The sequence below is a fragment of the Schistocerca americana genome, chromosome 7, assembly GCF_021461395.2.
Source record: "Schistocerca americana isolate TAMUIC-IGC-003095 chromosome 7, iqSchAmer2.1, whole genome shotgun sequence".
Lineage (NCBI taxonomy): Eukaryota > Metazoa > Arthropoda > Insecta > Orthoptera > Acrididae > Schistocerca > Schistocerca americana.
In genome coordinates this window covers 182828779-182843489 of record NC_060125.1, presented here as the reverse complement: position 1 = coordinate 182843489, position 14711 = coordinate 182828779, and the positions used below count along the sequence as shown (strand labels likewise).

At 43.7% G+C, this 14711-nt stretch overlaps 1 protein-coding gene across 1 annotated transcript in view; it reads left to right on the top strand.

Annotated features, from left to right (window-relative positions):
* Positions 1-6755: 6755 nt before the first annotated feature.
* Positions 6756-14711, top strand: part of LOC124622834 (trypsin alpha-3-like) — a 179859-nt gene continuing 171903 nt past the window's right edge. The window contains exon 1 of the mRNA XM_047148625.1: positions 6756-6881. Within this exon, the coding sequence (XP_047004581.1) occupies positions 6756-6881 (126 nt within the window). The remainder of the gene's footprint in view (positions 6882-14711) is intronic.

Genomic DNA, 14711 nt, shown 5'->3' with positions numbered 1-14711 from the left:
ATGAAAAAATAATAAATGTGATTGTTATTTTGCACTCAACAGAACGCTCTTCATCATGACTAAATGCTAGAATTTCTTTTGTTAGTGGTAAGCTCGAAAGTTGATCACCAATAACAGAAACATGTTTTATGCAAGTTCGATGAAGTATCGAAATTGTGTCTGATGCGTCTTTGTTTTGCAATTATGTAAACCGTACTCTTCTTTTGAGGAAACTGTGTTTTCCAGCTCTATATAAAAACCATTTTTTTAATTTTCTCTACAACTTCCCTCGGTTTCACATTGCATATTAACAATTTTCGAACATAGCCTGAGTTAAAGACTGAAAATGTCAATTTCACTAAAATACCGTTTATTTTTAAGTAACGGACAGGAGGATAGCTACGTAGAACAGAAATGTTTCGTAGGTTACGCTTGCGCTTTATAAATCCTCACTCAGTTTCTAGACGGTAAGCCGCTTCCGGTTTCTACTGGAAACTAGTAAGGCTCTCATCGTGTTCGTGAACAAAGCAACCGTAATGAGGTAGCTCCCGATAAATGTGCGACACAATTAACGTACAAGTAATGCGGTTGTGATCTTAATTGACCAAGGCTACTAGGAAACCTACCGTTATCTACGCTTACTTGATATAATCTACTGTAGCCTATGGCAGTTTTGCAACTCTGCCTGACAACGAAAATGCGGAGGTATTCAGGGGAGACAATTCACAGAATCTAGCAGGTAGCTACCCTGAGGAAGAAAACAGCGAAGGTGATCAAAACGTCGATGGTTTCATTGTCTTAGTGGCTCATAATTGCGCATCCAAACACTTGAAGTGACTTTACACAAATTTTGAAAGTCCTTATAGAAAAAAAGGAAATTAAAAGGACATCACATAAGCCAAACACGTGTAAAGTAGTAGGTAAATCAGCGTAACTCATAAAGAATTTAATAATGTGCAAATGAATCGTAGGAAGATTCGTGAGGCTGCTCGCAGACTAAGTTAATATATGTAGAGAGGTGACAAAGATAGACTGTAACGGATCATCTCAATCACTGTCAAAAGCAAATCTTTACTTTTATACGTTACTTACTAGTGAGCAGTGACTGCTTCCTTTAGAGAGGCCGTCCATTCACTTCAATCGAAATATTTGCTAAAGAACATTTTTCCAACACAGAAGAGGTATCTAGCAACGATAATCACAATAGCAATCTGCTGCTTCATCTTCGCACATCTCAGCATTTACAAGGCAAATGGGTATGAGTCAAATATGTGGTGCTGTTTCTTCCGCGACGACATGTTCATATGCAACGAGTGAACACTCCGTATTATACAGGATAGACCATAGTTGTGGAACTATACTTCTTAACCTAAAACATGTCGATAAACAGAAATTTAAAGCCAAGTAGTTGCAGATAAGTAAAGGGTAAGACCTACTACTATATGTTACCAAGAGGCAGCCAGTCTCGAAGCCGCCATTTGGGAACCGTAATTTTCAAATACAAAGGGATGCATTTGACATATAGAAAGTACAAGGTGATTCCTTGACGATGTCACAAACTTTCAGGGATGTTGGAAAAGCGTAAATGCATGCATTTGATGTCAGGAAACACAGAGTCGATAGTTGTAAGCTACAGTCGTTGTGATAGCTCTGACAATGGTCCTCTTCTAAAGAGAGTTCTTTGTTATCCATACTTCGGAAACAGGGAGCGTGGAACAAAACAAAAAAATCTGTCTGGTAAACCTGGGCTCTAAAGTGCGTAAGTTATGAACCATGAGCATTTGTTCATCGTTGATAACGCGAATGCCTGTCGAATGATACTTTTTCTTGTTTTGGTCCACACCACCTGCTCCAAAAATACAGAAACAAAGGACTTACAGCAGAAGAGGCCGCCCGTCAGACGTGTAATGATTTTAGACTATAGCTTGTGAATCGGTCGTTCCCGGACCCGAATTCCATGCGCAAAATTGATGCATTTACCTTCTCCATCATCCTTGAAGGTTTGTACCACAGAGGCACACTGTACAGAGAATTACTTTTAAAAGTCAATGGAACCTTTCATGTATGCAGAGCTTTATTCATTCTAGAATAATGTCGTTCAGAAAAGGCGGATTGCTGCTGATGGTATGAAGGCTAACCATCTGCTCCGTGTGTTGTCCAGCACGTTATGAAGTTGTTAATATCCGCACCACACTTCTCTCATGGACATTAACCAACGATGTACCGGAATGTGCACTCAAGCATCAACAATCTGTTCCCTGAGGTAGTGTTGTACTACCAACCCTAGCTTCCTATTAGATGAGGTGATGTTTTCCCTGGACTCTCATCACAGCAGTTCATGATACTTCATCCGTAGCCGTTTTTGGGCATCCACCTTTCGATTTGTTTACAATAGAGCCAGCTTCACGGAATTTTGTGGTAAGTTTTATCACCGTACGGTAGGTTATGGTTGATCTATCTGGACGATGTTGATTGAAATTCTCTGCTATAAAACCGGTGCTCCTTTCCTGGTGTGTGGACGATCTCATTGTGTTTGGCAGTAACGTCAGAATGGGTTGCTCAGGAGAGATGGGTGACTTCAAAATTGGGCTAGTCATTGGATGTCATCTGAGCAACAAATACATCAGGGATACCGACTGTTGGTGATGAGAGGTGAACACGAAGGAACAACCACAACTAAACCCATACAAGGCAGACATCGTATGCTGTCGTGTCGAGCTTTGTGGACGGTGGTTTAAAAATCCCATGTATCCTGCGGATACATGGGATTGCTACCAGCAACCCAGCTAACACAATGACTGCATGTAGGGAGTTGAAAGGAAGTGGGTACAGTCGTCGAGCAGCTCATGAAGCACATGCTTCTTTCAACGTTAAGAGACGCTTGGGATGTCACTGGATACTGGATGACTGGAAACGAGTGATTTTAGGTGATGAATCACACTATACCCTGTGACAATCCGGTGGACGCGTTTGGGTGTAGGGTATGCCTGGAAAAAGATACCTGCCATCATGTGAGATCAACAGTGAAGTATGGAGGAGGTGGTTTTTGTGGTTAGGACGTGGTTTCCTTACGCTTAAAGAAACCGTAAATGCGGAAGAAAATGAACACATTTTACTGCAACGTGTAGTGCTCGCAGTAGAGGAACAGTTCAGAGACGATGATTGTATCAGCATGGCAATGTGTCCTGTTGTAAAGCAGTTTCAATGAGGCAATGAGTTGTGGACAATAACATTCTTGAAATGGGCTGTTCTGTTCTGTCTAGACCAGAACATATGGATTTCCTTTGAGATGAGTTAGAACGTCGAATTCGTTCAAGACTCCAATGTACAACATTATCACCTTCTCTGGTTTGACCATAACCCAGTGGAGTACCTTTGAGATGAGTTTGAACGTCGAATTCGTTGAAGACTTCAATGTACAACATTATCATTTTCTGTGGTTTCGCTTTTTGATGGAGACTGGGGTGACATTCCTCCACAGACAAACACGTCTTTGAAAGTGTCCTTGACAATGTTCAAGTCGTCATATCGGGAAGGGGTGGACACAGCCTATATTAACATCCACTAATGGGTGCCCGGATCACCATATGATTCATTACTGATCAAATTACGCAGTTGCAGCTCTTAGGCCGTCGCACGCACGTCTTTCTCCCACACCACAACCATCAGACTGAAGCTGATCCTACATGTCAGAGTATTGTGTAGTCATTGTTCTCCATCCAACCACAGACCAGAAAATGCGACGCTATATGCAATAGGGGCACGCTCTAGACAGCGGATAATGCAATATCCCTTGGCCCGTGCTACCGGGTAAGAGTCGTAAATCGAGCACATGTTCTCCATCCAACCGCATACCAGAAACTGCGACGCTTCTAAATAGGGACATGCTCCGGACGGCGCATAGTATAATTCGTAAATCGATCATCTGTTTTCCATCCAACCACAACCCAGAAGATGCGACGCTTGTGAATAGGGATATGCTCCGAACGGCGCATAGTACAATTCGTAAATCGATTAGCTTTTTAGATCAGTTTGACTACGTTGCCGGTGTTACAGGTTTAAAGTTAATATATATTGCAAGGTGTTTCGCGCGCGAAATATTTATTCCTTCGCGTTGCTCCTTGCCGAGCGAATAAATGTAAGAAAATCGGCATGTGACTGTACCTTGTTACGAGACTAGATAACGAAAGGACCTGTATGAACGGTGTGCAATGAAACAGATATTGTTAGCCGCCATATTGTATAACTTGTGTTTTTTGAGATTCACAAGCGATATTTAATGTTAATGTGGAGTTTAGTAACGGTCATAATACAGTCTGTTGCATTTCAAAGGTAATTGTGCATATTTAACTGTTATGTACTACAAGCTTGTATAGGATTTCTAACATTTGGTGGTCGATGTTTGCTGTAGAACCTGCTTCAATAACACGCTCAAAAGCATAGAGAAACTTTCCTTTGCTAAAAAGAACTCACCTAACTCGTAGACAATCATTGAATGACCAAATGCGAATGGCAGTGTTCCAATTTGAGAAAATCATATAGATTTTTGTTTCTCTTACATTTCAAGAATTTTACAGGCAACCGTCGTAGTCCACAGATGCTTCTTCTACACCACGAGAGTAACTTGTCTACGTGTACCAAATTACGTGTGCTGTGGGAGAAGTCGACGCCGTTCGAGATATTGTCCTTCACAGACATACAAACACAGACACTACGTACACCAATTCAATAACAACGAGTTCAATATTACAAGCTTGAAACATATATTTCTTCTTTTAAGCAGTAATATTATAATAAATACCTCTCGTATTAATATGATTACTCTGCAATTCATAATAATTAAGTGCCAGGCAGAGAGTTCACAGCACCACCTTTAAGGTACTTCTCTACCTATCGTTCCACTCACGAACAGCCCGCAGGGAAAACGAACGCTTAAATCATTCCGTGCGAGCTCTGATTTCTCTTATTTTAATATGACGATCATGTCTGCCTATTCAGATGGCCGCCAGCAAAATATTTTTACACTCAGACGAGAACATTGGCGATTGAAATTTCATGAGAAAGTCCTGCATTAGCGAAAAACTCCTTTTTTTTATGACTCCCACCTCAATTCGCATATCATATCCGTGTCATTCTCCCCTACTTTGCGAGAGTGCAAAACGAGTTTTCGTTCTTTGAACACATTCGATGTCCTCCGCCAATTATATCCAATACAGGAGCCACACCGCACGGCTATATACCAGAAGAAGATGTACAAGTGCAGTTTCTTTAGAAGACGTAACGTATTTTCTCAGTATCCTGCCAACAAATGGCAGTCTATGGTTTGCTTGTAATTAATTTAATTTGCAGGCTTCAGATTTGTGTGATGTATGATGTAACCGAAATCTGGGGTGTTTTTTTTTTTTTTTTTTTTGCACTCATGTGGATGAATTCTGACTTTTCATTAAGTAGAGTCAACTGCCACAATTCACGCAATACTGGTATCTGTTCTAAATCATTTTTCAATTGATTTTTATCATTTGATGACTTAACAAGACGGTAAATTACAGCCACGTTTGCATACAATCTAAGAGGTCTGCTCAAATCGTCTATGTCGTTTATCTAGATTAATAACAATAGAGGGACTATAACAGTTCCTTGGAAACGGCATATATTACTTATATTTTAGTCGATGGCTTTTCGTCAGTTAGAGTGAACTGGGAACTTTTTGACAGAATCTAACGACACCAATCGCACAACTGAATCAATATTCCATAGGCAATCAATTTGAAGTATATTGTGAGGAACGATGTCAAAAGCCTTCTGGAAATCTAAAAATATGGAATCAATTTGACGTCCCTTGTCGATAGCACCCTTACTTCGTGAGAATAAAGAGCTTGTTGCGTTTCAAACCAACGATGGTTTGTTAATCCATGTTGGCTGTTTGTCCATAAACCATTTTCCTCCAGGTGATTCGTAATGTCCGAGGGCGGTATACATTCCAGAATCCCACTGTGGATCGTCGTCAGTGATACGGGTCTCTAATTCAGCGAATTACTGCCATTTGGTTTTTTGGTATTCGGGCACGGATTTCCTACAAGCGAGCGGTTGTATATGACTGCTAAGTATGGTGCTATTGTATCTATATACTCTGAAAGGAACCTGAATGGTGTATAATCTGGACCGAAAGCCTTGTCTGCTTTCGACACAGATATAAGTTATTCTTGTTGGTAGTTGTTCTTGATTCGGATTCTCGAATATGTACTTCATCTTCTGTCATGAAGGAATTCCGGAAAACAGCGTTTAACACTGCTTTTGTGGCACTATGATCAATAACCTCACTACTGTTACGGCGCATTAGGGGTACTGAATGCGTCTTGCAAATGGTGTACTTTACATACGACCAAAATGTCTTTGGGCATTCTGATAGATTTCGAGACGTATCTCAGCACAGGGTCAACTAGAAAAAATACTAGAGTATCGCTAATTGACTCTGAATTTCTCTTTATCCACATGTGTTGCTTTTGGAAGACAAGCTCCACACCTAAGGATCGCCCTGTGTTGCGGGAATTGTAGCGCAGAACACTTTTTGGTCGTCGGAGACAGAGTGTGATGGAAGCGACGTACGGAGCGCGATTCGCGCACTCCGGGACGCCTCGCCCGGAAAAGTGGGCGAATGTCAGGGTGAGGCGACACGGCGCGTGGCGCCGGCGAACAAGCGCACTGGCGCCGGTGAATCAGCGCGCGACAAGCAGGTGTCAGCGGCAGCGCTCGTTACGGCCTAATGCGACCGCCTGATGGCGCGCACCAGTCATTACGTGACGTCGCCGCCAGGAGTCGTCGTCGCCGCCGCCAGCCCGGGCCCCCGCCTCGAGCCCCCGACTCGCGCTCCCTGCTCCCTCCGCCGCTCCTCGTCGTCTCGCGTATTCCTCCTTATCCTCCGGCAACCCTCACAGCGCGCGAGTGTTGCAGACTTTCGCAGCTGCCGCGGGGCGCGGCGTGTTGCCGTTATTAACTGCAGCGGGACTCGCCCGGTTCGTTAAGTGGCGCCGCACTTTGTCTCGCGTCCCCTACTCTGGCCCTACGCCACCACTACCACCACCACCGCCACCACCGCCACCGCCACCGCCACCGCTAGCAACGCCCGTTCTGTTTCTTCTCCGCAAGAAGGAAGCTCCCCTCAGCGACTGTAACTCTGGCGCTATGCTCACCTGCCTCGCGATTTGCATCGGCCTGGCTAATGTCGCGTTACTCCTGGTGGATGTGACTAAAATAATGTGAACTGCTTCACGTGTTCCTTAAATTTCTTTCCTCTTACCGAGATATTCGTAAAGAAAGATTGCGCAACTTCTCACAGACTTTTCTTTGGTAAATTATTTATCGTTCTGTTTTTCATTTCTTTCTTTCTTCTTTTTTTTTTCAAGGGCACCGTATCTGTTCGCCCAGTTGTTGAGATCCCTTTTTCTCAGGAATGAGTAGATGTATCAAGTTGAAATTTATGTCATATACTAACACCTACTGCGGTGAGTGACAAATTTAGGTTTCTAAGTCAATGCAATCGAAACGTACCGACATTCATGTCACATATTCGCAAAGACTGTAAGATAAATCGCGTTGGTCTAAAGTCCTGAAATTTGACGAGAAGCTAGGTTCTATAGTACAATTAAAAAAATATATATATATTATTCCGTTTTTGGCCATTTGTGACCCATCTGTCTCTCTGTCCACCTGTTGAGACACTTTTTTTTCCGGGAAGGCTAGAGGTATCAAGTTGAAATTTATGTCAGATACTAAGGTTTACGGTCCCTTGTCAGAGTATGAATTTTAAACTTCTAAGTCACCGCATCAAAAGATACTGTCTTCTGTAAAAACGCGTTTTTCTAAACAACGGATAGAAGTACCACCTTGAAATTTATGTCAAATACTACAGTCTGCAGTCACTTGGCTGTGGAATTAGTTTAAACTTTTACGTCAATGGAATCAAAAGATACGGTCCTGTATGTGAAATATTTTATTATTCGCAGATTCACTCATCAGAATCTGTGGATAAACTGTCTGGGTACACGTAGTGCCTGGAAACTGGTAGGTCACGGGATCGAATTTCAATCGGATGGCACATTTTTCAGTCTCCAGCTCTCAATGACGGAGTCGCCACAAACAACACGTGGCTCGGATTCCACGTTCAGTTGTATGTTCCGTTTCCTGCACGATGCCACTGAATCACACGAAAATATTATTATTATCTATATGCATAAATAAGTTTGTACGGAATCCTCAGAAAGAGAGTCCAACTAGTACTTGTCCGGTTCTATTGATTAATGCTGTCTATGTTACGTGACATATATAAATGCGTATAGAATATTACACATGTTTAGTTTGTGTTGTATCGGTAGTGTGCCCTAAAATATCAAAATGAACGTAAAATTGGAGGAACTGGGAACGCAGAAGGTTGAAGAACAGTTGAGGAAATAGGTAGGACTGATGTCAGCTGTTGGCCTGGTTGGTGAAAGCATACGATGTTAATAATCAGTTATCGTTGTCAAAAGATGTGTACAATCAGTGCCACCTGTTGGAGATAGGATTGAAAAAATTTGAGGTAACAGCTACAGAGTGTAACTGTGGTGTGCTACAATTATCCAGAAAGAAAAATTTACAGTTTTCAAATTCTTTTCTGTAAATAGTAGTTGTTGTTATGGTCTTCCAAGGAAGGATAATTAAAGTCTGTCAGGTCGATGGCGTGGTCATTGAAGACGGAGCACAAGCGAACATTACGAAGAAAGAGTGACATTTAAGCAGTCATCTGGAGCGATCTGGGAACTCACGGGAACCAAAATCTGGAAGGCCGCATGGGGATTTGAACCGTCGTGCTGCCAAATGTGAGTGCAGTATGCCAGCCACTACGCAACCTCGCTCGGATTTTTGTGATCTTCTGTCCGAAGGACGGATTGATTCAGCTCTCCATGACGCTTCATACTCCTCATCTCAGAATATCTAGTACAGTCCACATCCTTTCCAACCTGTCTACTGAATTCATCCCTTGGTTTCCCAGCCCTCTACAAAATTTTACCTCTATACGCCCCTCCATTACCACGGTGACGATTCTTTCGTTCCTCAAGATGTGTCCTGTCAATCGATTTCTTCTGTTACAAGTTATCCAATAAATTATTCCTTTCCCCAATTCGATTCAGTTCATTCTCATCAGTTATACGACCTACCAATCTAATCTTCGGCATTCCTCTCTAACGCCACATTCCACAAGCCAGTGTTCTCTTCCACTTATTGTAAGTCACTCCAGACAAATACTTATAGAAAAGACTTGCTAAAAACTTTATATTCCATCATAAAAACTTTATTATTCTCTGAATGATTTTCGTGCCGTATCTAGTTTGCATTTTATGCCCTCTCTACTTCATCGATCATCAGTTATTTTGCTCCCAAACTTCTTAATATAAATCCTTTATCATCACCTGATTTAATTCGACTACATTACATTATTCTGTAATGGTTCACTACGTCATATTTATTGTATTTAATAACCATTTTGAACATTTAATTGAATGTAAACTGAGTGTGCCATCCTACATGAAATAAACCATTGTCTGCGAGCATTTCACCATAAAATGTTCTGTATACACTGAATTTCCATGAGCAAATACGAGAGCTGTTTGGAAAGTAAGGTCCGACCGGTCCTGAAATGAGAACCACCGTGAAAATCAAAAATTATTTTATTCACAACTGTTAGCCACACCTTCCAGGTAACTCTCTAAATAGTCACCGCTCCCACTTAAGCACTTGTCGTGGCGTTGTACGAACTTTCCAATGCCCTCGTCACAGAAAGAAGGCGCCTCTGCTTTCCGCCAGTTCTCTATGCTCGTCTGTTTTTCATTGTTTGTGTCACAATGTTGTCTTCGCGGCCAGAAGTTCATGTGAGCAGAGATGAACAACTGAGGGAGCCAATCAAGAGCTGTATAGTGGGTGATCAAACACTCACCATCGGAAACGCTGCAGGAGCGCCTTCATTGCCCCTGCAGAATGCGGCTGAAAATTGTCTTGAAAAAAGAAACGCATGAGATTTATGTTGTGTGGGCTGCATAGCTCTGAGCGAAAATTCTCAGCAGACCCACCTACTTGGCGGGAGACACTGTTGTTTTAAATGATAACAAATCCAAGACCCTACGCTGCCGACATTCGTTGATATACATCAGCGGGGATAGTTGAAAATATGTGCCCCGACCGGGATCTCCTGCTTGCATGGCAGACGCTCCATCCATCTGACCCACCGAGGGCACAGAGGATAGGGCGACTGCAGGGACTTATCCCTTGCACACAGCCCGTGAGCCCACGTTCCCAATTTAATATCCACGCACTACATTCGTAATTCCCCTGACCAGTACACTCATTACTCGCTGCAGGCAATCTTACCGAGTCCCATTAGAGCTTGGGCAATACCTGTGCATTCGGCCATTGACGTTCTTCTTCAGTGCGGATGCACACTTATTGCCCGAGCTCTTAAGGGACTCGATAAGATTGTCTGCCGTGAGTAATGTGTGTAGTGGACAGGGGCACTAAGAATGTAGTGTGTGGACATTAAGTTGGGAATGTGGGCCTCACGGGGTGCGTGCTGGACAGGTCCCTGCAGTCGCAGTATTCTATGTCCTCTCTATGGCTCAGCAAGTTGGAGCGTCTCCCATGTAAGGAGGGGATTCCAGGTTCGAGTCCCGGTCGGGGCATATATTTTCAACTGTTACCGTTGATGTATATCAACGCCTGTCGGCAGAGTAGGGTCTTGATTTAATTATCATTTCATTCTAGATCGCTGCATGGTCACCGGTGGTATCTGTTCTTTCGGACATGCCTCTGCGTCGTGCTATCGTCGCCGTTGGCGGCGCAGTGTTCCTGTGTACAATTAATTGAGAACAATAGAGATTGACTTGGCTGACCAATTCAATAAGCAGTAACTAATGAGTGATCCCAATGTATTTCGTGGACTAAGAATGCATTTTCGCGGGATTAGCCGAGCGGTCAAAGCACTGCAGCCATGGACTGTGAGGCTGGTTCCGGCGGAGGTTCGAGTCCTCCCTCGGGCATGAGTGTTTGTGTTTGTCCTTAGGATAATTTAGGTTAAGTAGTGTGTAAGCTTAGGGACTAATGACCTTAGCAGTTAAGTCCCATAAGATTTCACACACATTTGAACATTTTTTAAGAATGCATTTCACGTGTGATGTTTCTGCTGTGTTTGGAGGCAGTACATGGTTGACCTTGGCTGTAGTATGGGTACTCATGCTGGCTACGGTCGCCTTGAAGCTTTCATTATGCAAACATCTTGGCTTGGAAGACATGGAGTACAGCTGAGAGTACAGGTCTACTTGTGGAGGTTCCCTACGGTACTTTGGTGCCAGACAAGCCGTTTACTTTGTCTAGTAGAAGAAAGAAGAAGCTAAATGCTGACGAGTATCTATTTATATGGGCCAAAGTTTGTTTTAGGAATTTCTACGTGATCACTTTGCTCTCTGAACTGAAGAGTGCAACGTGAAGCGATCGACAGGCATATTAAATACACTGCCCAACGCATCCGTGCAAAGGTCCATCGGATTTTCACAGTGGTTTCTGTTTCTAATTGGACCTTATTTTCCGAATACGCATCGTATATTACGGCTATCCATCAGCCATTTACCTTCATCGATCATGTTTCTGGTGAGTTATGTAATATTCGTGAGAAATTAGTCGCCATATAGGATATAGTTTCAGAGATTGCTGCACTACTCACCGTCTTCGTACGCCACGGGGTAGGTGTAGCTTACTTGGATATATCTTTGGCAACAAGAAATCTAAACAGTCGAAGGGAAGTTAAACTAAACTCAGTTACTTTTGCGTTGAGATTGTAACCATGAATTCATATTTTTAACCAATATACAGATAGACTTCCTTTTCATATATAATGCAACGTAACATTTTAGAAGCATTGGCACTGGCGGAGCTAATTGAACAGTTGTTAAAGATGGCAGTCAACAGGCGTCAAAAACTGCGAGTACGTTAAAGATCATATTTTTTTAGTCCTCAATAAACTCTTTTGCGGCGTGTTGTATATCATTTCCACTAACTGGAACTTCAGAATTATGATAACTGTGCACGTGTGAGAGTTATGAGTGTAGATGTTTGCATGCATGTTTTGAATGCAGTTAAATAAGAGAATTAAAGATAAATTGCAAGAGAAGAGTAGAACGGAAGTGAGATACAGCAGTTGTAAATGGCGCTGAAATACAGATTTGTCTTTCATTTCACCGTTACCGTAGGACATTAAAAAATAACCAAACGTCGTGTAGCTGCGGCGTCTTGCCGGGAAGATCGGTCGTCAGGTGCAAGTCATTTATTTGATTCGACTTCTGCGAATTGTGTATCGATGACGATTAGATAATGATGAAGAAAACACAATACTCAATCCTGGAGATTAGAAATTCTCCGACCCTGCCAGGAATCGAACTCGGGTCTTCAATGGTTTTCTGAAGCGCTGACCACTTTTTGTTTAGATCGAAAAATGCAGTCTGATTTTCAGAATCCTATCACATACACCGAATGAAACAAAGCGATGAGAACAAACGAACACAGATCTCTGATTTTGGAGTTTAATATCCTGACAGCTGTTTTTGTGAATTTGTTAAATGAACGTTCCTGATGCGCAAAGGGAAAGGAGGGGAAAAGTGGGCGGGGGTTTCAATCCGAGGGCTGGCCACCATGGCCTGTTCCCTTCCCCAGGAATCAAGGAAACTGTAGGAAACGCAGAGTAGAGATGCAAGGAACACCAATGATGTCTTAAATTTATTTAATCTTTTTCTTTAATACGAGGGAGCACAGCAGGAAACCGACGTCAGGAGGAGAGCGAGCGATAAGTCGCCACACTCGGTAGGGCTATCGATTCAAAGCTTTTCGGGATTAAGCACTCCAATGACCAGAGAATAACCGGTACTAATAGTGGAAAATAGGTTGATCAGAGTCTCAGTACAGTAGCACCCCAGCCCTGTGTTGTATTAAGACAGACACTACAAAAAAAAATTGGAGAAAAATTGTCTGTATTTGGGATTGCAGATAATTCCACATTGTCGTTAATTGTGAAAAACCAAATATCAAGGACATTATCCTCGCCATCGCCCAAGAGGTAGTGAACTGCTTGTCCGCAAATCCACTTTGGCGAGTTTGTCTTCGTTTGTGGCAAGTACCCCGTGTCCGGAAAGAGGAGCAGGAGAGGAGGTATCTGATGAGAAGTCGGACGGGTAATTAAGCCCAGCATCTGTTGCGCGAAGAACCAGACACCGATCCGCACACCAGACGATGCTCGTCCCTGTCCAGGACGTCACAGACGACACACAACTTGGTGTCTGCAATCTGAATCCCGTGAAGGCGTGAGCGGCATACTTGATACCCACTGACCGTAAGACATAATGCAGACTTGACATCAGTGGCAAGATAAGGAGCATACACCGATCGCCAGACGCTCCAGTCGTCGAGGGGATGCTATCCCTCAACCACATACGGTGACCTGTTTTGCGGAAGGAAGCCGTAGATCATATTCGTGGATATCAAGCACATTGGAAGTATCGCAGTACGGACATAGCCCGGTTTGAGTAAAAAGTCTCGGAAGAAAAGAAGGGTGGAGGGACGTCCGAAAGCTGGATAGGAGATGAGAGAGAGCGTGGTGGAAGGGCCTCCGGCAACAGGCTGGTAAGGCGCGTGAGACAATGGCGTCACAGCACTATTTGCGAGCTGACGGAAAGGGCTATCGCTCAGGGACAGGACACAGGTCTAAACCAGTCCTGCACCGCGGGAGGGTGAGGTTCTCATACTGTACCTTCAACAGCAGTGGCTGCTATCAAACGGCGCACCATGAGCGATAGCGTGGGGAGTGTTTGTGCCACGTCGGGGGTATGTGACGCCAAACACACATTTACATATTGTGTTCGTAAACAATAACTTAGGAGCCCAGCTAATATCTTGGACAAAAGGGACCGGCAGTTAACGGGGATCGTGCGCCGCAAATCACTTGCGAAATTGAATTCTAGGCATTGGATATTAGCCACACAGAAAGGAGCTGCTCAATCCGCAGGAAGCCCAGCACCTACAGCAACAGCGCTCGATTTGGGGACGTTAAGGCAACTATCAGAAGGTTCACTGTATATGGTAACCCATGGCAATGACTCCCCAAACTCAGCACCACTGCGAAGAACGAGGACGAGATCGTCCACATAAGCAGGGCAGCTGAATACATGGCCGCTGAGAGACATCCAAGGCAGGCGCTGGCGGTGGCCACAGAGCAAAAGCTCCATAGTGAAAGCATACAACAGAGCAGAGAGCAGGTAGCCTTGACGCACCGAACGGCGGATCAAGATGGGAGGAGAGAGACGGCCATTGGCACTGCGAAGGTGACGCTTTACGACGTCGGCGGTATCCCATATGGCGGAGCACCCCATCCAGGTAGTCGTGATCGACCCAATCGAGAACCTCTCTGGTCAAAAGCGGCCAAAAACCGCGCACGCAACGAGCGCGAGCAAAAGTGATTATTTGTCGACAGCGGAAGAGGCCAAGTTTGATCAGGGTAAACCATGTACCAGGCTTTCCGTTTAAGCCATGTGCCCAAAGCAGAATAAAGATATTCGTGCCGCTGTTGGTGTCGCATCGCCGTGACGTACCCCGAGTCTTGTGTGTGGGGATGATGAGACCGTCGAGGAAATCGTCTGGGAACTGCACGATAGGCGACATAC